This window comes from Cupressus sempervirens, chromosome 7 (assembly GCF_028749045.1).
Source record: "Cupressus sempervirens isolate cs-2001-9-10 chromosome 7, ASM2874904v1, whole genome shotgun sequence".
NCBI classification, from domain to species: domain Eukaryota; kingdom Viridiplantae; phylum Streptophyta; class Pinopsida; order Cupressales; family Cupressaceae; genus Cupressus; species Cupressus sempervirens.
The window spans coordinates 753,410,086-753,432,904 of NC_143124.1; the positions used below are offsets into that span (position 1 = coordinate 753,410,086).

At 36.3% G+C, this 22,819-nt stretch overlaps 1 protein-coding gene across 2 annotated transcripts in view; it reads right to left on the reverse strand.

The window, feature by feature from the left end:
• The window catches only part of LOC149549452 (basal transcription factor complex subunit-like protein), a 166,976-nt gene that overhangs the window by 102,958 nt on the left and 41,199 nt on the right, over positions 1 to 22,819 (reverse strand). For both annotated transcript variants that reach the window (XM_089792836.1, XM_089792835.1), the window contains exons 5-6: positions 8,827 to 8,864; positions 8,701 to 8,746 (exon numbers count right to left, since the gene is read on the reverse strand). In XM_089792836.1, the coding sequence (XP_089648962.1) occupies positions 8,701 to 8,746; positions 8,827 to 8,864 (84 nt within the window). The remainder of the gene's footprint in view (positions 1 to 8,700; positions 8,747 to 8,826; positions 8,865 to 22,819) is intronic.

A 22,819-nucleotide genomic window follows, 5' to 3' on the forward strand; every position in this document is an offset into this window, starting at 1 on the left:
ATTATCTGAGAGATCATCACCTCTTAAATAATGAATACAAATGGTGGAGCCCATAATAGTCAATAGCTTGACAAAATAAAATTATTTTATTAATAATTTAAAGAATACAAATGGATTACAATTCAACCATACCAAGTCTTCTCCTAAAGTGTACTATATTCACTCTAGATAGAGATTTGGTGAGTATGTATGTTGTCCGATCTGCAATGCAAATGTATTCTAATTTTATAAAATTTCTATCTACCATATCTCTTACATAATGGTAAGGAATTTCAATATGCTTCGACCTGTCATGAAAAACTAGATTCACTGAAAACTTGATGGAACTCTGATTATCACAATGAATAATCGTAGGATTCATGGCTTGCCCAAATAATCCCACAAGTAACTTCCTTAGCCAGACTACTTCTCAAAAGGCCATTGCGACTGCAATGTATTCGGCTTCTATGGAGCTTTGAGCTACTGGAGACTACTTTCTGCATATCCAAAATATCATTGTTGATCCTAAACTCAAACAACATCTTGAAGTACTTTTCCTATCTTTAACACTTCCACCCCAATCTGAGTCAGTGAATCCATGTAAATCTAAGCCAGCCTTCTTGTATTTGAGTCCAAAATTAAGAGTGCCTTGTAAGTATCTCATAATGTGTTTCATTGCAACTAAGTGAATCTCCTTTGGCTCACACATAAACTAGCTTAAGGCATTAACAGCATTGCAATTATGAGGTCTTGTATTTACTAAGTACATAAGGGACCCAATCATCTGTCTATAGAGAGTAGAATCTATGGAGGTGATTCTGCAGCTACTTCTTTAAGTTTATGTAGATTAGTCTCCATTGGAGAAGACATAGATTTGAAATTCCACATTCCAAATCTCTTCAAAATGTCTAATGTATACTTGCCTTGATTAAGTATGATACTATCAAAATGTTGCCGTACTCCCAATCCTAGGAAGTAATGAAGGAGTCCCAAGCCTTTCATATCAAATCCTCTAGTTAGATCTTTCTTGCACTGATCTATAAGATAATCATCACCTGTTATTAATAAAGCATCAACATACAGTATCAGAATTACCTTATCATCTTTATCTCTTTTATAATATAAATTCGGATCAGCTTCATTCTTGGAGAATCCTAAGCCAGTGAGATACTTATAAATTCTTTCATACCAAGCCCTAGGAGCCTGTTTAAGCCCATAGAGAGCTTTCTTGAGCCTGCAAACAAAAGCGTTAGGATCATGAGTTTCAAATCCTTCAAGTTGTTCCAGATATACTTCTTCTGTAATCTTTCCATTTAGGAATGTTGTTTTTACATCCATCTGATGTACTTTCCATCCCTTTGATGCTGCAATTGCTAAACTGCTCTTATGGAGGTATATCTAGCAATAGAAGCAAAGGTTTCTTCATAATCAATCCCTTATTTCTGAGAAAATCCTCTAGCTACAAATCTAGCTTTATACTTTTCAATGCTACCGTCACCAACATGCTTTATTTTAAATATCCACTTGGAAGAAGCAACAGATTTTCCTTTAGGTCTTGGAACAATTTCCCAAACATCATTTTTCATAATAGATTGATATTCTTCTATCATAGCTTCTTTTCAAGTTGTATGTTTAATAGCATCAGAAGGATTGGTTGGTTCTATTTTGGATAAATCACTCATGTTTGTTGTATAGCTAGAGAACCTTTTAGGTCTTTTGCTTTCTCTGACTGTTCCAGAAGGTGCAGCAAAGTCTTGTGCTTCCTCTATTGTTTTAATGGCCCAAAGTGGTATTTTCTTTGAATTTTGAGCTTCTTCAAGATTTTGAATTTCATCTTCAATTTCTTCTAAGTTCTCCCTTTCGGACTCAGATTCACTATTTCTTTCAGAACTAGATAGAGGAGAAGGTTCTTCAGAACTTAGGTCTCTTTTGAATGCAAGATCTTCTTCAAAAATCACATCCCTACTAAGTTCAATACTTTTATGTCCAGGTATGAAAATCCTATATGCCTTAAATGTTTCGCTATACCCTACAAAAATACCTTTCCTCCCAGAAGATTCCAATTTGGTTCTCTTTTCTTTTAGAACATGGATATATATGGGGTACCCAAAAATCCTAAGATGACTTATGTTGGATTTAACCTAAGCAGATACTTCTTCAGGAGTTTTATCTCTAAGGCAAGAGTGAGGGCTTCTGTTTTGAATATAGACAGCAATACAAGAGGCTTCTGCCCAAAGATAATATTCTAGATTTTGATCAAAAATCATAGCTCTAGCAGCTTCTATAATTGTTCTATTCTTTCTTTATGCTACCACGTTTTGTTCTGGATTATAAGGAATGATGTACTTCCTCTTAATCCCTGATTCTTTACAAAACCTTTTAAACAAGTCTGAGGCATATTCCCCTCTGTTATCAGTTCTAAGGGTTTTAATTTTATGTCCTAAAAAGTTTTCAGTTAATGTTTTGAATTCTTTAAATCTCTTTAGGATTTCTTCTGATTCTTTGCATTTTAAGAAGTAAATCCATGCTTTCCTAGAGACGTCATCGATGAACAAAATATAATACTAGAATCCTCCAAGAGAAGGAACAGACATAGGTCCACATAAATCTGAATGAATTAATTCTAATACATTATTTTTTTTTCTAGTGTTATCATGAAATAGACTTTTGGTGTTCTTACCCAGAGCGCAACCTTTGCATATGTTTAAGTGGTTTTTATTTAGTTTAGGTAACCCAGTAACCATCTTCTCCATAGTTGATAAGGTTTTGAAATTTAGATGCCCTAATCTTCTGTGCCATATTTCATTTAAGTCTGCAACTTCATGAATTAAGGCTTGAATAGGTCGACTAGATTCTATATTCAATTCATACAAATATCCTTTTCTCTAACCAATCAACTTCACTTTCTTGATTGAGGAGTTCTTTGCCCAAGTTATTACTTTGCCGTCCACGAATGCAACATTATGACCATCAGCTTCTAGTGTCGTAATTGAGATTAGATTTCTTTTAATTCCTGGTACGTAGAGTACACCTTTGAGAAAAAGAGAATTCCCAGATTTTAGCTTCAAGGTGCAATTTCCAATTCCTTCTAATGTGCTGAATTATCAATAATGGTGACTTCACCACTAACCTTTTCTGATAAGAAGTCTAGTGCTTTTTTGTATCCCATTATGTGTCTAAAGATCCACTATCAATTACCCATGCTTTACTTGAAATTTCATTTGATAGTGATGAGTACAATACACAATTCTTAGGATCATAGGTATCTTCTTCTCTAGCAACATTTGTACAATTTGCTTGTTGTTTAGAATTCTCAAGACAATTAGATTTGTTGTGTCCAAACTTTTCACATTTGAAACACTTTATTTTGGATAAATCTTTCTTGGGTTTTCCATTCTTTTGATTTCCCTTTTTCTTCTTGAAATGCTTCTTCTTGTCCTTACAGGAGTTTGTATTAAGAACATGAAGTTCTTCATCTTGTGTTTTCAGTTTCCCTCCTTTCTTTAATTTTCTGGATTCTTTTTGAAGACAATCGTTCTTAATTCTGTTGAAGTCAGGAAGATTATCTCTGGCACTTATTCCTTGTGCAAAAGTTCCCCATGAATCTGGTAATCCATCTATAGCCATTAGTGTTAATTTTGTGTCACTAATAATGGTTCTTATACTTGACAATTCATCTCTAATGCCAGCAACCTTTTGGAAGTAAGAATTCATCGATTCTCCTTTCTTTATCTAAATGTGATTTAGTTGTCTTTTCAGTACTAGAACCCTAGTTGCATTGTTGACCTCATATGCATTTCGTAATGCATTCATCATATCAAATGCAATAGTTAGCATAGGTACAATGTCATTCTTTACTCCACCTAATATGATCTAAATTGTTTTCTTATTTCCTTTGCTCCAAATGGATTTATGAGGTTCAGCTGACGGTTGTTTGGAAGCTTTATCAACAAATTGTTTTACATCATTCTCTTCAAGAATCATCATAGTTCTGAATTTCCAGGCATCAAAGTGTTCTTTCCCATCAAAACTGTCCTCGGGTCTGATTGTGTACGCCATTGAAGATAGGAGATAATTGCTAGATATATATAAGTTTGATTACTGAATTTTGTAGAGCCTAGGTTCGACTACCAGAGCTCTGTTACCATGTAAAGTTTCTGCAAATATCCTTGGACTGAATATAGACTGGAATCTACCTTCTTTCTCTCCTTAGGGTTTGCTAAGAATAACTTCAGATTATAGCCTTTAATTGAATTAGAGATATAACTCAGAATTTTGTCTTCTATTTTTGCAATTCAAATGAGGGCAGTAATGACTAAGGAGCAGACTTGTATTTGATCTTGTGTGTCCTTAGACTTCATCCTCACCCTCTATAAGTATAGGAGTCAAGAGACATGTCCTTAGAAAGGACATGTCTCTTCCAAAAGTCATTTGCCTAATCCTCTAGAAAATCAACGACTTTCTAAGGGTAATTACATATTAGTTAAAACACAAACAATGTTGTTAGTTAATACTAATACAACCTCCTAAGGATAGACACCGATCTTGAAGAAGGAATAATGCAACTTAGACTTGGTCCTCTACTTATCATGCTATATCAAATTTGATCAATCTGTTATCAGATTAGTATGGTTAATCAAGTTACAGATTTAACACTAATCTATTGGATCAGGAACAAAATAGGTATGAATGGTCGCCGTTTCTCATCAAAGACTACATTCACAATTGCACAAAAGATGTGATGTCTTAGTGTCGATCAGGCGGTAGGCTTTGTGAAGACTATTGTATCCAACAAGCATGACTTTCTGACTCTTGGTATCCAACTTGTTGTGTGACGAATTAGGGGTCCAAACATAGACAAGAGAGCCAAAAACCTTCAGGTGACTGATTTTGGGCATACAACCTGACCAGGCCTCTTCCGAAGTCTTACCTTTGAGCACAACAGTGGGTGACTAGTTCAAAAGGTAAACTGCAATGTTAACTACTTCAACCCAAAACTTCTTCGGAACATGTCCGTGGTCGAGCATGGATCGAGTCATCTCATTGATTATTTTGTTCTAACGTTCAACTAAACTTTTCTACTATGGTCTGTGGGGTGTGGTCAATTGGCACATGATGCCATGAATATCACAGAAGCTAGGGAATTCATTAGAACAAAATTCCACCCCATTGTCTAACTTAAAAGCAATAATAGATTTCTCAAACTCTTTTTCAACTAGAGGTTTAAACTTCTAAAATACAGTATATGCTTCAAAGTTCTTTTTAAGAAAAAATAGACTGACATTTTTCTACTGAAATTATCAACAAACAACTAGAAAATACCTAGACCCAAGAACAAAAGGAGTGACCATAGGGCCACATATATCGGCATGAACATGTTGAAGTACCTGAAAATCCAGCTATAGATTGCCACTTTTGAAAGGTATATGATGTTGCTTCCCAGCTTGGCATGCATCACAAACTCCAAGTTATTGAGTCTGAATCTCAGGCAATCTAAGGACAAGCTGAGAGAGATAATGCCCATTTAAGTGCCCATACTGTTGATGCAAAAGAAAACTGACAAAAGACCCCGAACAACCATAGCCAAGTCCTGAGAATCACCAGAATCAACAAATCTGAAAAGGCCATGATCCTCAATCCAACTGAAGCAACACGCTAAGTCTCCCTATGAGTTATGGTGCACTGATGTGAACTGAAGATGACATCCAACCATGGAGAGTGTTGCATCAACTAATAGACTAAGAATAGATTTAATTTCATCCCTGGAATGTAGTACACATCGAGGAAGATGAGATTCCTCCCAATAGACTAAATCTAAATGTTGCATTTGCCGACAACAATGTACTCTTCACCTCCACCAAAAATAATTGAATCAGAAAAAGGCTAGTGCTCAGTGAACATGTCCTTGCAATGGGTGAAATGATGAGTGGCACCTGAATCAATGTACCAGGTAAGTGACTTGACATTATTTGTAGGTCTTTTAGCCATGAAGGCGTAAAAGGCATATTTTATCTGCTCAATGTCCTCTGCATTATTTGTTTTGGGTTGTGAGCCAGATTGCTTACACAGGGCAGCTAAGCGTTTCCAAAATTCAACCTTTATGTGACCATACTTGTGGCAGTAGTTGCATTGAATGTTCTTTTCCTTGGATCCTTCTAATGCTGGAGCAAAGGACTTCTGCTGAGAAGATTGTTGTGAATGAGACTTGCCCTTATCCTTCTTAAAGGATTTGGCAGCAAATGCTTTCTCTATGGATTGGAGCTCGAACAAATACCGAATTGTTGTTACCACTGATCTTGCTGAAGCAAAAGTGTGCAGAGATCTATGAACTTCAAATCAACAATAGTAAAAGTGATGTTGAGAGTCTCGATAAAATGCTCGTAAGACTTGGATAAACTTTTGAGGGTTATTACCACAATGTCTTGTTCCTCCATCTTGGGTCCAATGGCAAGCAATTGATCACGGATTTCCTGAATCCTATTCATGTGTTCCTGTAGCGATTTTTGCTCATCCATGACAATAGAAAACAGAGTGCTGTTGAGAAAAAAGGCCCCTACTTTTTATCTTAAGTCTCATGAAGTTTCTTGAGATGCTCTCATATCTTGGTAGCTGTCTTGCTGGAAGAATCTGAGGGAGTCGATCATTAGCTATGGATAATTTGAGAAGCATCGCCGCCTTTCGATTACCTATCATATGTATCTTGATTAGCACAACTTGTAGTCATGCTATGTAACACCCAAAACAATCTAATCAGTATTTCGATATTTAAAGATTGTTAGCATCCGCAACTTCCACATGCCATTTCCCACCATTGAATTTTTTATTTCCCTCAAGTAGAATATTTGTTAGTGATGTCATGGCGCCTTTTCAATGAAAAACATGAAAAATCTATGAAGGCACGTACTTCAAGCCAAAATGTAAGAAGACTCAAAAAAATGAAGAGGTACCCAAAAGAGAGCTTAAAAAACTCAAAAGTATGCTATCAAATTCTAGATCCGTTGGCTTGAAAATCGAAGCACCCAAACAAAAATAGACAACCCAATTAGCTCTAGAAAAACCCACGAAGAATCAATAGAAAAATTGGATCTAGTAAATAAACTTAGGGTTTCAAAAAAAAAAATAGTCGGCTCCAAGAAAGCTTCAAAAAATGACAGATTTTGAGTGGGGATCAAATACAAAGAATTTTAGAAACCCTCGACACCGCCAAACGAGCAGAAAAATGGCAAAAACAATAGGCACAACTTCATGCAACAAAATATTGAAAATACCAAAGTCCAAACACGAGTGGCGATTTTCAGGAATAAGCACCACGATTTTGCAAAGTCGAATGACCAACTAGAGTCAAAGATCTCGTCCACAAAACACTGCAAAAAAAATGTGACCCAATGTACAGGAAAATCACTGCTAAAACTCACGTTCAAAGACCAAAAAACCAATGCCTGAAAAGAAGAATAAATGCGCTAGAAAATGACCCTAAACCCTAGTCAAGTTTTGCAAGTTCCAAATTTTCTTGCCTAGAAAATTAATTTCAAAAAGATTAAGCAAATTATTTCCAAAGAAATTATAAAAAAAAAAAATTTAATTAGGTAGCTCTGAAGTGGGATGTAATTGGTAAAACACTAGCTTGATATTAATAGAGATTAATAGAGCAACATATACAAATAAATAAATATGTTTCCTTAGGACATGATCATTAAGAATAGAAACGTTCTATTCTAGCTAATAAATAAATAACTAACAACTAACTAAACACTAACTAAATATTAGAAAGATTCTAATATTTACAATAGATTACAATAGATAACCATTTAATATAAATAGAAACTATCTATTATTGCAATATTATGTAGCACTGGAAGGTGCAAATTGATATGCTACAAAGCCATGTTTCTCGGCTGTTCAAATCCGATTAGCATTCTTCTAATCAAAGGTCAAAAAGAATTTCCTCACTTCCTAATCCAATAATTAAAAAATGTTCTCAATGTAATGCTAGTTTAGACAAGTCTAGCTTTTTGATTATAAATACAATTTCCAAGTGCATTGGTATTTTATATTGTTGTAAGGAGAATATCGGGTTTTGACTTCTGAAAACATTGATCATATTTAATCAATAAATAAACCCAATCCCTGTTTTTATATACATCACAACTGTGTATAATTTGATTCTTCTGTTTTTTACTGATAATTATACTTCAGTTCTATCCAAAAAAATGTAACCTTACAGACATGTGAATCATACATAAATCACCAGTGGCTAAGTGTTCGTGACTCTCTAGTTTTATATGTTTCCATGAAAGCAAATTGTGCAGCCTTATGTCTGACCAAATATTTTGCCTCAAAAAAAGTAATCTCCAAGGAAGTGGTCTGATGAGAACTTAATGACTCGTAGATTCAAGAACTGATGCATATTGATTGTTATAGTTGCACGACGGCATGAGAAGGTTAATTCCACTACAAACCTTTGAAATGTAAGCCAATTTTGAGTACTGAATGTAGTAACCAGAGAGTAAATAAAGTGCTCCAAAGGAAAACAGTGAGGTTGAACTGAGCTCAAAAAAATTTAAAAGAAAATCCTATAAAATGTGTAGGGAAAGCAAAAAGATTAAAAAAGCATTCCAATTAGAATATAGCCCAAACCAATAAGTAGGAGAAAACTAGAGGAGCATTAGAACATATAAGAAATATTAGACAATATAAATACATTATTTTCACTTTGCATACCATGGAGCGTTGAGCAGAGAAAATGGCATTCATCACAGCAACATATCTGCCAACGCAACCTTTTAGAAACCCCATAAAAAAAATTCTGAAAATTGAAAATCCTTGCACCTATTATAAGACACCTACTGTTGTGGTCCATCTGGTGATCCCTGCAAACATAATATCTGATCCAGAAACAGTCAAAAGCATATTAAATATCATGGAAAAAATAAACAAAACATCATTTAGCCTGTGAATATTTCAAGTAACTCTAAGAATTTGTTCTCTTTTTAACCCTCAAATATAATTTGGAGAATCGTCATAAGGGTAATGAATATTCTAAATTGTCATCTAGTAGAGAGCTCTAACTACATCCCATATAAAGAATGCCCACTAAAAAAATTTAGAAAAAAATACAGAAATTCTAGCTACTATGAAGAGGATCTTTTGCTATGAAATAGAAATATCACCAGAAGCATACAAAATTCTGTTTGCAAAAACATATCTGAACACACCTTCAACAAAGCCAAATCTGCTGAGAAGTTCCAGATCTGAAATTGGATAGTTTCATTGAAAACCAACATAAGTATTGAAGAAGAAGCTTAGGAAAACTCAAACTCTCCTTATTCTTTGTTATTGCAAGAAATCATTGTTACCCCTCATTTAATTTCAAATCTTGTAAGAGGGATCATAATAAATTTGAATAAACTATCAGGCATCTCGTCTCTAATATGAGATGACTATCCCTTTTGAGAGAGAAGCGCCAGCAATTCACTAGTACATTTTGGAAGCACTGATGGGATTTGAGCTGTGAAAATGCTAAAATCATATTAGCATCATTTGAAATTTTCCATTTCATATGTGACACTGCCGACTAAGTCACTAAAGACTGGAATTCTGAGAAGGTGGTGTTGGCTAAGGTTTGCCATGGCCATATAATCAGAATCTTATGACCCAACATATCACATCCATTGTTGCAAGACTCAGGGAATTAAACTAGTGTGTCCATGCAAAATTGTCAAATTTATTACCAAGACCATAGACTAAAACTAGTGCAGAAATATTGACAATAATCTACTCATCGCCATAAGTTATGCTGGGCAATAAAATGCGTAAGTTTATCGCTAAATCTATTGCCGATGAGTTGTGATTTTATCGGTCGCTGATATAAAATCACAACTTATCGCAGATAAATCCACAATAAGATGACAAATTATTGGCTGCCAATAAAATTACAGCTTATCACTGATAATCCGTAATGAGCTTATAAATTATCAGCCACAATCTGCTAATAGGAATAGCCAGACCAAATGACAGTCATTTCACATTTCTGAAGTTGCTAAGTGGTGTTTGGGAGAGGTAAAAAGGGTTTCATGGACAAATAATGTGATTTGCAGTGCTTTAGAGCAATTTGTTGTGGATTTCAAGTGAGTTTGAAGAGGTTTTAAAGCAAAATTGGATTCACAGTTAAGTTTTCAATTTTCTTTTTCTTTTTTCTTTTTTTAAATTATTTTGCTGCATCTTTGTTGCACCTAAAGTTTATACAAACTCTATGATAGCATTTCAATGTACTCTAAATTGTTTTAGAGCATAACGTGTAATGTCCCATTTAAATAGGATTGAAAGGTTTAACTAATCTTTTAAGTTTAAAAACAATATATTTAATTATTTAATATTTTTAATAAATAAATGATAAATATTAAATAACTATTTAAAACTTTACAAGGTTATTTAATTGAATATTAATTGTACAGAAATGTAGCTGAACGCAATCATTATACTAGACTCTTGGAAAGAGTGGAGGATTATGATTTGAGAATTTGATAATTTATTTTATTGATTTCAAAAGTCCTTTCAAATTGATTCTTTGGGATGGATGCATGGAAAGACTATTTTCATCAGTGAACGATCTGACCTAAATGGGGCTTGGAAGAACCAAGAAGGTTCTTCAGCATGTTTATCAATGAAGTTTGTCAAGAGCATTTGATGATTTATTTTATTGATTTGAGTTGTTCTCTTAAATTGATTCTTGGGGATGGATGCCTAGAAAGGCCATAAGAATCAGTAAGGTTCTTCGGCACTTTTTTCAATGAAGTCTGTCAAGAGCATGTGGTTTGACATAGCCTTGGAATAAGTTAGATTTGGTAATATCAAATAAAGGTATTCAGAAATATTTGTTTATTTTAGAAGGGTTATCATAATAAAAATAAAAATAATGAGCATTTATTTTTTAAGGCATTTAGTTATGTCAACGACTCTAAAGTTAATAAAAATATAAAGATATCGTGGTATATTTGCAGTGGATTTTTTCATGTGGACCCGATGAAATATTTATAGTAGTGTAGCCTTAATTATCATTTGACAAAGACTTGATTAGGCCCTAGATTTAATTATTGGGGTCAAGGCTATGGTTTTTTGTGAAATGTTTATGTGGAACCGGCCATAATTCTGAAGAATAATATTATTTATAAAGTGTGATTAAGAGTTATTTTCCACTTGTCATTAATTCATATTGGGAAGATAATTTTAACATCGTGGTGGAAGAATATTAATATGGTGAGCACTAATAAAGTTTGATTGCAGGTTGCCTCAAATATTGAGTACTTGACTTTAGAAATTATAAAGTCATGAATCATCCTCTTACTCACGCAAACTATTGTCAATTTACTGGTGCGTGTGGAAGAGTTAAATTTTGGTGCTGCCAGAAATGAAGAGTGAATTGAGGTTGTTATGAATTTTTCTTGGACAGATGGAGGTATTTGTTGGCACCCATCGAAGGACTTCTCAATTTCCTTTGCAACAGATACATTTAAAGTAGTCTCATTACAGGTCTTATGTGACTCAAGACTCTACTATCACATCTGTATAGCAATGGAACTTAATCATATTTATTAACAGTTCAGATGGAATATGTAGTTTTTCTCTAGTTATTGAAACCTATTGCTAAGCATTGCATTCAACGAAGTCATACACCAGAAATAACTAAATTGAGTAGCCGACAACCTTCAGAATATTTGCATACCAAATTGAGTAGTTGAAAACCTTCAGAACAAAGAAAGCGGACATTTTGAAATCTACATACCAGGTGCATTAGTAATTATTTAGTTTGTTTAAGCATATATTGAATCTATTAAAATGTGAGTTGGAGAATAATTAATAATATATGCCCATTGTTGAATTGATCCAAGTGGATCTAGAAGACCTAAAAAATTCAGTCTCAAATTCTCACAAAAATAACATCAATGGATGGAGTTCCCTAACACAGTCCTGACATAACTTGTGTGGGCTCCAAAGGAGCTTGTATGCTCAATTTACGTGTAGCAAACGATTTGGTGAAAAAGGCAAATCAGGGAGCCAGGAGAAAGGCAAAAAAGTGATCGTCTCAAATTCAAACAAAAATGATGCCAAGTTGAAGTGCTTGTCATGTTGATTTTAGAACTATTTTTTATTTTGAAAACGAAGTGTCTATGTGAAAGTTATGGCCAGTTGAAAGGTTGACCAAGTCAACCAATGATGACATCACCATGACATGGCATCAGTAGAGTTGTACACATGTCAGGTCGTCCCAACGACATGTGGATGTGAAGGTTAACACGACATCTGTATTATGACACAACAAATAATGAGATGCCACATGCCACTCTACTCCATTTGCGGTTTAATCAGGTTTCAAAAATTTAGTTAGAGGGATTCAATCCCTTAACCTCCAAATCTATTGTTGCTCTTTACCACTAAACTACCACTTTTCACGTGACTATTTGACGAATCGGGTTTATTTTGTTATGATAACAATTGGTCATAATGAAACATGGCTGGTGGGAATCGAACCTTAGACTGCGTACCGGCCAAAATGACTTGCTAACATTACACCATATATTAATTCGGTTATAATTGGGCGGCATTTGTTATTTAAATTGTTTTTTGAGCCAACAACCTTCATTAAAATAAGGCTTGTAGTTAGTTTACCTAACACCAAGATAGCAAATGATCCAAACAAAAACAAGCTCCAAAATTAGCAAAATAAACAAATACCAATTTGAAGCTTATATTTAGTTAGTTATTATATGTAATTTGTTTTATGGTTATAAATTAATGGATCCTGATTCTAAAGCGATCTGGATCCAATCCAAATCATTCATGGATTCCTCTCAAATCTAGCAGGATTCCAGAATGGAATCTAGATTTTCTATAGATCCTTCACTAAGGGATCCATAGAGAATTGGGGTTTCATTCTAGAATCTTGAAAGGATCCAAGAGGGATCCAAGACAACACACGGGAATCAAGACCCATGGGCAAGGAAAAAGGGGCCCACATCAACATTCTTTGTATATTTTTTTACATTAAGTCAAAATTAACCCTAATTTGACCAAATGTTCACCTTGATTCTGATGAATATGATGAAGAAGAACATGGAATTGGATATTAAGTTTACTTTTTTAATTTTTAAATATGAAACATTAAAATATGGCTTGTGATTTAAATTTTCAGCATGTACTGACATTTTGAGACTTTTGCAAAGTATGAATATAATATAATTATACATTGAAAATTATGAGAATCACAATTCTAACTTCTTATTATTATCATTATATGTTTGAACTTTTAAGTTTGGAACTAATGATGATTGAGCATTGACATGTTACATGTATGGACTTAGAATAGAAATACATACATAAATATATATATATATATATATATAGAAATGTCTATATATACATATATATATATACACAGAATCAAGATCCAACCCAAAAAATGGTTGAATCCTCGAATCCGGATTCAATTACAAAACAAAATCAAGATCGGCTACTTAGGTTATAAACCATATATATATATATATACACACACAAAAAATCAGGATCCAACCCAAAAAATGGTTGAATCACCGAATCCGGATTCAATTCCAAAACAAAATCAAGATCAGCTACTTAGGTTATAAAACATATATATATATATACATACACACACACACAAAATCAGGATCCAACCCAAAAAATGGTTGAATCCTCGAATCCGGATTCAAATCCAAAACAAAATCAAGATTGGCTACTTAGGTTATAAACCATATGTTGAACTTCCTAGAATTTCTGCTAATGTACTAAGCACTGCCATGATATTTGGTATGTGCTTTCCAAATGGCAGCAACCTCTTATTTAAATTGAGAACAAGCCATAAAGAGACATGTCTCTACTCATTAGTTAAATAATTAATATAATAAAAATTTAATCATATATATATAATATTAATTTCTCACATAACAATAAACTTATATATATATATATATATATATAGTTAAATAATTAATATAATAAAAATTTAATCATATATATATAATATTAATTTCTCACATAACAATAAACTTATATATATATATATATATAGATTTATCCGACATAAGCTACCAAACATTAGCACTCCCTCTTAGCTAGGGAGGATAAACACACATATTACTTCAAGTAATATCAAGTCAGCAAGATTAAGGATATCTTCAATCAGAAGATATCTATCATTTTGATATCATGAGTTTTCGCCTTCAAAATATATGATAGTCATCGAATACTCTGAGTGAAGGTCTCAAGAGTATCAACACTCAATAAGGTAATGGTTTGAAGAATACCAACATATGATATTCACCATTTTGATATCACATTTGAGTATTGGTCTCCAAAATAACAATATATGATATTCACCAAAAACTCTTTGAGCAATGGCCTCCAGAATGAGATGCAAGATATTCACCAAGTAATGTGAGTAATGGCCTCTAGAACATCAATTTTCATAACATTCACCATACACTCAAAAAAAGTTAATAAGGTATGTGCACATGTATTCTCATAATGCTTACCTTATAAACATCTACCATGCAAAGTATAATCTATCTTGATTGCATAGACATTGTAAGATATCCATCATAATAAAAAAATTAGTTATTGTAAGACTGTCACCTTTCAATAACTTCTGGAATACAAGTGACACCATTTGGAAGTTGTCACTTCCTCATGATGTGTACAAGGGGTAGGCCCATTAAAATCACATACTCACGAGGTATATTCATGAAGCACAGTCCTCTTAACTACTACAATTGATCACTAGAGAATCCATCTCAATATGGTTTACTCGCTCTAAATCAATATGATCGAGAACACAGAGGGTTGATTGAATCATATTCTCTATTTTCTCCTTCAGATGAATGTGTCAAACTCCCTTTGAACGTCAATCCTCTGAGCTCCTTTACCTTTAAAGAAGTGTCAAACTCACTTTGATTCTGAAATCAATCTCCGTTTTTCTACAATAACATTCTAGGAGGAAAAGATCAAGGCAAACAGTACTTATAATACAAATCAGAATATTAGTAGTTTAACTCATACCTATTACTTACAAAAACATAAATATATTTCTTATTATTATCGTGATTTACATTATAATTCTCATATATGTGTGTGTGTGTGTAATTTGTTATCAAATATACTCCCACTTATAATATCCATATCATATTAAAAAAAAATGAATATTTACAATATGATTCTTACCGATAAAAAATACCTCTATACTTGGTACCCGATGCCTCTACCTCTTGTATCCATATGCCTTGTCCACATTTATATATATACAGTCCATATAAGAAATGGTGGTCTTATACATCAATATTAGGACAATATGATGGCAGAGAGGTGGAGGAAACCAGGGTTTCGAGACCATGGCAGCAAAAAACGATTGCAGCTGGGTAGGGGCTTTAGAAATGGAGTTTGACTTCCATGGAAGCCACCAAGGAACCATTCAGTACCCCAGTTCGGGTTTGAGAAGTGGAAGTGGCAGGGAGAAAATTGGAAAAAGGGCACAGGAATTTGCGCCTCGAAGAGATGATCAAACTATTCCACAAGACAGAGCGGCTGGAAACAAGTGGAAATGGGTCAAGAGGGAGGAGCAACAAATGAAGGTAACATCTCTAACAAAGGATACCCCAACGACCATGGAAAACAAGGCGATTAATATCCGAGTAGATTCAGAAGAGTGGAAGACTACGGTGTCATTGCTAAGGGAGAGGACCTTCTTTATGAAATGGAGGGGGGGGATGGCCATCCCTAATCAAAATGAGGAAATGGGTGGAAGACAAATGGGGGCCGAAAACCACGATCAAAACTTTGATGAATGGTTTTTCCTTGATCTTAATGGACTCAAAACAGGAAAAGACAAGGGCAATGTCCAATGGATCATTTTTTATGGATGGAGTGGGCTTCTTCATTAAAAACTGGGTTCCAAATTTTAACCCTAAACAAGCACAGGTGGAGGAGGTGTCGATCTGGATTAGGTTGTATAATCTTCCTCATGAATAATGGAATAAGGATATTTTCAAGATGATAGGTGATAATTTGGGAATGTTTATCACAACAGATGAAGCAATAAAATAGAAAGACTTCAGTCAATAAGCAAGGATTTGCATTATGTAGAAACCCCACCCCCTGCTCCCACATGCAATAGAGATAAGAACGGCTGACGGTTACTGGTGGCAGGAGATCGAGTTTAAGGAATCCATTAGTCGTTGCAAAAACTGCAAAATCTAGGGGCATACTCTGGAGGAATGCACGGTTAAAAATTACGTTAAAGAACAGGTTGTGGAAGGAAGCCGTGAAGATTTCAAGGACCCGGGACCATCAGGAACTACAAGGGAGGAGGTACCCCTTGCGGATGGAGGAAATATAGAGACCAATATGGACCTCGAACTGGCATTGGGCATGGAGCACCCTCAAGGAAAGGAAGATGAAAATAGAATGGACATCTCAAAGACTATACGCTCAGAGGACACTAACAACCTCGACATTCAAGACTTCAACAAGGAGATTATAGTCGATAGTAGAACAGGATGTCAAAAAGGCGTTGGAGGGTAAGGTAGAAGATACTAGTAAACCAATAATGGGTACACACAAGAAGGATGCAGAAAAAGACCTTGTGAAGGAGTCAACGACATCTGAACAACAAATGCGCCATGAGGAAGAAGAGGGGGACGAACTTCCTTCTTCTCCCTTAAAAATGATGGTTCCTTTTTTGGGGTGATTCCAGAGATGGAGGAACTTTTGTGAGAAGGTGAACCAATTGAAGAGGATGGGATTGAAATCTTAGACTTGCGCACCATCTCACAGACGAAAACAAACAAAGAGAAGAAAAGGCAAGAAGGATCACAAAAGAAAAGAGGAAGGAAAAACAATCAGCAATTGCTAGTTGATGTGGGGAACATGCAAGGTCAAACCCGCTTGAGATCCAGGAGGAACATTGTCTCTCCTGGGCAGCCATGAAGTTGTCACCTGGAATGTCAAGGGTTACAATGCCCCTGACAAAAGACACTTGATCAAGCGAAAGCAGAAGTAGTGTGTATTCAAGGAACCAAGATGGAAGTTGAGGAAGCAACAAAGGTTTTAGGTGTAAGGAAAAGGTGGTCAAGATTCTTTGTGGAGGCCGTTGGGGCTTCGGGAGGGTTGGGTATCATATGGAGTCCAAGGCTCCTTAAGGGTGAGCTTGTAGTAAAGAAAAGGTACTAGCAAGCCCTTTGTTTCTCTTCCTTGATAGTAAATTTCTCAGGGGTGTTGATTAGTGTTTATGGACCCACTAAATCTAATAAGAAAAAGGTTGTATGGGGGGAGATATCTTCCTTTTGTGCCATGTTGTGAAACGAATTTAAGGATGATTGCAGGAGATTTCAATGCTACCCTAAGTATGGTGAATAAGAAAGGGGGAGTCTATACCCTGGGCACTATACAGGAGGATTTCCAACACTTCGTACAATATAATATGCTTTGGGAGGCCACTTCACATGGATGAATAGAAGAAAGGGTTTCTCTCATATAGCGCAAAAATTAGATAGAATCTTTTTGGCTGAAGAGTGGAAGTCCTTGCCTGTTGTCTTTGAAGGAAGAATATTGGGCTTGTCAGGCTCTGACCACTTTCCGGTCTCCCTGGTGGTGTAGCAAGATGGAATCCCAATCAAGTGTCCTTTTAAATTTGAATTGATGTGGTTTCGGGAGGAAGGTTTCCATGAAAAGGTGATGGACTGGTGGAACAATGCGCCAGTTGTGGATGGTAATACAGCTTTCCAATTCCTCTCAAAACTTAGGTATCTTAAGCAAAAGCTAAAGGAGTGGAATAAGTTCCACTTTGGGAATATCTTCCAAGTGAGAGTTGGGATAGAAGTAGACCTAGCAGCACCAAACAATAAAGTGTTGGAGTATGGAATGGATGAGGTTGACTTAATAGGGAAGTATATGGAAGTCTTAAAGAGGGAAGAGATTTCTTTAAGCAAAAATCAAGGGAGAACTTGTTGAAGGCTGGCGATAGGAATACAAATTTTTCCACAACTCAATGAAAGTCAAATGCAATGTTAATCGAATCCTATCTATCGAGAACAAACATGGAGTTCTTTTAGAGTACATGGACAACATAAATAAGGAAGCAATGAATTTTTTCTATGAACTCTGGCAGTAGGAACAGATGGATAGGAGAAAGGCTCAGAATAAGATCTTGGGAGTTATTCCAAGCATCATTACAGAAAAGAACAATAAAATGCTTACGAATACAATTAAGATGAGTGAACTCAAGGCAGTTGTGTTTGGACTAGGTGGAGATGAGGCTCCCAAACCAAATGGTTTCCAAGCCTTTTTGTACCAAAAATTTTGGGAGCTACTGAAAGAGGACTTGTTGGAGGTAGTGGAAGAATCGAGGAAAGAGGACTTCATCCTGAAAGACTTCAACAACAAATTGATAGCACTCATCCCAAAGAAAGAGCATCTGTCAAGGTATGAGGAATTTAGACCTATTTCTCTTTGTAATACTATTTATAAAATTATTACAAAGATTGTAGCAAATAGGATGAAAGCTCTGCTGGACTCAATTATTTCTCTGGAACAAAGTGGTTTTACACCAAACAGAAGTATAGTTGATGGAATCATTGTAGCGCATGAGCAATTCATACAGCCAATAAGAGAAAAGAGAGGAAAATGATGCTCAAATTGGACATTCGTAAAGCTTACAACATGGTTGATAGGGGCTTCTTGATAGAAGTTATGCGGAAATTTGGTTTTGGGGAAGGGTGGGTGAAGTTGATCAAGAGTATGATCTCTGACTTCAAAGCATCAGTGTTAGTGAATGGCAGCCCTCAAGGTTTTTTCAGTACAAGCAGAGGTATCAAACAGGGAGATCCTGTGTCACCATTCCTGTTCATCATCTTGGCAGAGGTCCTGGATAGATAAATCTCAAGAAAGCGAACTTTGGGATCTTGGAAAGGCATCTTGATTGCTAATGGGATTGAAGCCACCATTCATTCCCAATTTGCGGATGACACTTGCCTCTTTGGGGAGACTCTGATGGCAGAGGAAAAAGTCATGAAGCAGGTTATGGATGACTACAACACGGCTTTGGGGCAGTCTATCAACTAGGAAAAGTCAGATATTTATTGTTTCAACACAGAAATGGGGTCACAAAGGATTATAGCAGGTTCTTTTGGAGTAAGAATTGGAAAACTCCCAAGCAGATTTCTTGGCACACAATTGTTCGGTGGTGCAGGGAAAGGCCCCATATGGAAAAATTTGGAAAAGGATTGCAAGAAAAGGATGGACAGCTAGAAAGATCAATGGCTCACATTGGCAGGGAGGATCACAATGCTCCGAGCAGTCATATCGGCTATGCCGGTATACTCTATGGCTTGTTTCAAAATTCCAAAGAAAGAAATTCAATTTATTCAACGAAGTATGTGCAAATTCCTATGGAATGGCTCACAAGAAGGGGACGAGATACCCCTAATGGCATGGACAAAAGTGTGCAGGCCGAGAGGAGGGGGTGTTGTTGGGATACAAGATTGGACATTTTTAAATGTGGCCCTTGGTGCCAAATTAGTTTGGAAGGTGTCAAGTGCAAGAAATCAGAGATGGGTTAAGATACTTAGAGCCAAATATTTAGACAACATGGAGGATGATAATATATTGACTATGGCGGACCCTCCTCGAGGTTCTGCAATATGGAACTACATGATGAGTTGCAAATATTTAATTACAAATAATTTGACATAGAAGATTGGGAACGGTACGAGGGAGATTTGTGGAGAAACTCGTGGGATGGGGGACAACAATTGGACGAATTGGGAGTCCCAGAGCATCTTATTATAGCAACGCAGCAGCAATGGGGCTTCAAAGTGAGAGATTATATTGAAGATGTGAATTCTACTAGGGGCATTCGAAGGAAATGGAAGGAGACCTCTACCCTAAATTTGAATGCTGAAGATAAGGTGAGACTGGATCAAATACTTAAGCAAAGAATGTTAGTTTCTTCCGACACCAAGTATCAATTGATTTGGAGTGGATCCAAGAGTGTAAACTACATAGTTAAAATTGGCTATCAACTCTTGGAGGCTATTCATAACCAAATATCATGGGAGCGGAATTTGTGTTGGGATAGCGCGTGCTTACCCAAGGCAGGAGCGTTTACTTGGCTAGCAGGCAATGGTAAAATTTTAACTAGGGAAAGGTTGAAAAAGATGGGATTCCAAGGTCCTTTTAGATGCCCTCTATGTAGAAATGCAGAAGAAAATATAGATCATCTGCTACTTCATTGCAGCTTTGCTCAAGCGACATGGGAAATGATTACATCAAAACTTGGCTTGGCCAGTCCATTAACAGAAACTCTGCAGGGATACTTGTAAGCATGGCCAGCTAAGAAAAATAAACATGTGTTTGCGTCAGCATGGAGGGTAATACCAACAATAACGTTGCGGGAACTTTGGAAAGAAAGGAACAAGAGAATTTTCCAGCATAAGGAGGAGGACTGGCCACGGTTTGGGCAGCGACTAGAACGGGCCATAGCAGAAACTATATCATCAACATCATCCTTACCAAGAGCCCAAAATGCGTCATTCACAAGGCAACACTCCCAATTACAATCTAGCTTGCCAACTATCAAATTCCGGCCCGTCAATGGGTTTGCAAGGGCTAATCCTAAACTGAAAAGGGATAAAGTTTGTTGGCTACCACCAAAGGAAGGATGGGTTAAACTTAACTTTGACGGGGCTGCTTGAGGAAATCCGAGGGTCTCTGGTTGTAGTTGTGTTGCGAGAGATCATCAAGGCAACACTCTTGCATTTATGGCCAAACGATTGAGGGATGGTACGAATAATGAAGTAAAATGTTCAGCAGCAAAAGAAGCTTTAGTCTTAGGGGCTAAATTGGCTATTCGAAGAAGGCATCTCAAAGGGGACTCAGAGATAATCACAAATAGAATTAAGAAAGGGAAGCTGGAAGCATGGCATCTTGACAAACGCATTACACAAATTAGAGGTCTATTAATGGAGTTTGAAGACTTTAGGGTTTCCCATGTATACAAAGAAGCAAAGAAGGTGGCAGATATGTTGGCCAATATGGGCACGAATGCAGCTTTGGGGATTCAAAACAAAATTTATGAAGACCTTAGACATCTCGAATTAAATTAAAAAGTGAAAAAAAAAATCAAGAGGCCAAAAAATAAAGCGTTCTTGCTGATTTATTTAGGGAGTACAACTTTAATCATGAATCCATTCCCCCGATGGCATTCATGAAATTACAATCCCCAGCACATGTCAAAGCTTGTAATTTTTTTTGGAACCCCACATAGAGTTTACCTCCAGATTGTTCGAAGTGTGTGAATTTAAGGAGGAAAGACATGGCACTTCACAGGGTTGTTAGCAAAGAGATGGAAATGGAGGAAAATTTTGTGCTTCAATCGCATAATCAAACGCAATCTTATGAAGGGAAGATTTCAATCAGGTGTTTGAAGAACATTTTCATGTTTGATGACCCGAAATTCGTGGAGGGCATCCAACAAATCCTTGGAGTGGAGTGCCTGGACTCATACTACAAGAGACACTCCAATTTGGATGTGGCTTCGCTCTTTGTGGCATTGGCGCTAATGGTGGGTGAATCCAAGGAGGAAGTCAACAGGGTCGTGGTAGCATGTGTCGACCCACAATCGCTGTAGGGGCTGGAGAATATTATGGAACGAGTCATTCTGGGTGTGGGGTTGGAAAAGGGACACGAGCCATGGAGACTGATTGGAGGAGAGGAGACTTTTGTACAACCGCTTATCATCTGGTCATCAGCAAGCCCAAAAGGGGTGCACATTCGCAGGCAGAGCAAGGATGGAAGAAGGTTGTGGAATTCCTATAGATGAAGATATGGGTGTCGACTGAGGATAGGCGAGGTTTTATGAAGACAACGCCGCGCAAGAGTGTGACTGCTCCAGGACAGCCCTTGCGACACCACACTGTGAGGAAAAATCAGAAGGAAGTAGGAGAATCCACGGTGAAAGGTATGTCAAGTGGCAACAAGCATTGCCAAGGTACCTTTCCGCTCAGGAAGCCAAGGCCAAGGTCAGTTCAGGATGACCAGACCACTCCAAATTTCACGAGGGAGGAGGCGGCTAAATGGTTCAAGGACTAATCACAGGTAGCTGGTGAAGGCGGACGGTGACATTGCCATGGGCACCTAAACATCTCCTTTTTGGTGGTTTTTGTGGGTTTGGGCTACTGTTGTGTTTTCATAAGGTGTTAATGCCCATTTCTATGTTTTATCGATTAAGTATGTCTGTGGGGTAGGGAAGATATATGTTTGTAATGAATTTGGCCAAATAGTGCATATGGCAATCTGATGTAAATCCTCATTTTAATATCAATACAAAATCAAATTGTTACCTATCTAAAAAAAATGGTGGTCTTAGTCTTAACTTTGCATGTTTATGTCCTTATTTGTCAATAATAATTCACCTTTGTTTCAATCAAGCTTAATGGGGTCGAGTACCCAATATCCTTAATGGCCCCCCATATGTCTTTAGCACTATGATGATATTAATCTCAGCATTTTTTTGTCACAGATAGTCATATTTATTTTCCTGTTCAATTACACAGCTGACTTCATATTCATTGTCAGCCACCAGATCAAATACTTCACCTATCCGCTTGTCGAAGCAGTAGCGACGCATGCCACTCTTGGCAACCCAATCATGTGTCGTCGAGCTTCAAAGAAAAGAAACAACTTGGACATATATTTCAAGCCCCAACAAGCCTCAATCTTTTATGATGATCGCTATTATAATAGTGATAACATATATGTGTCGACCAACATTTTGGTT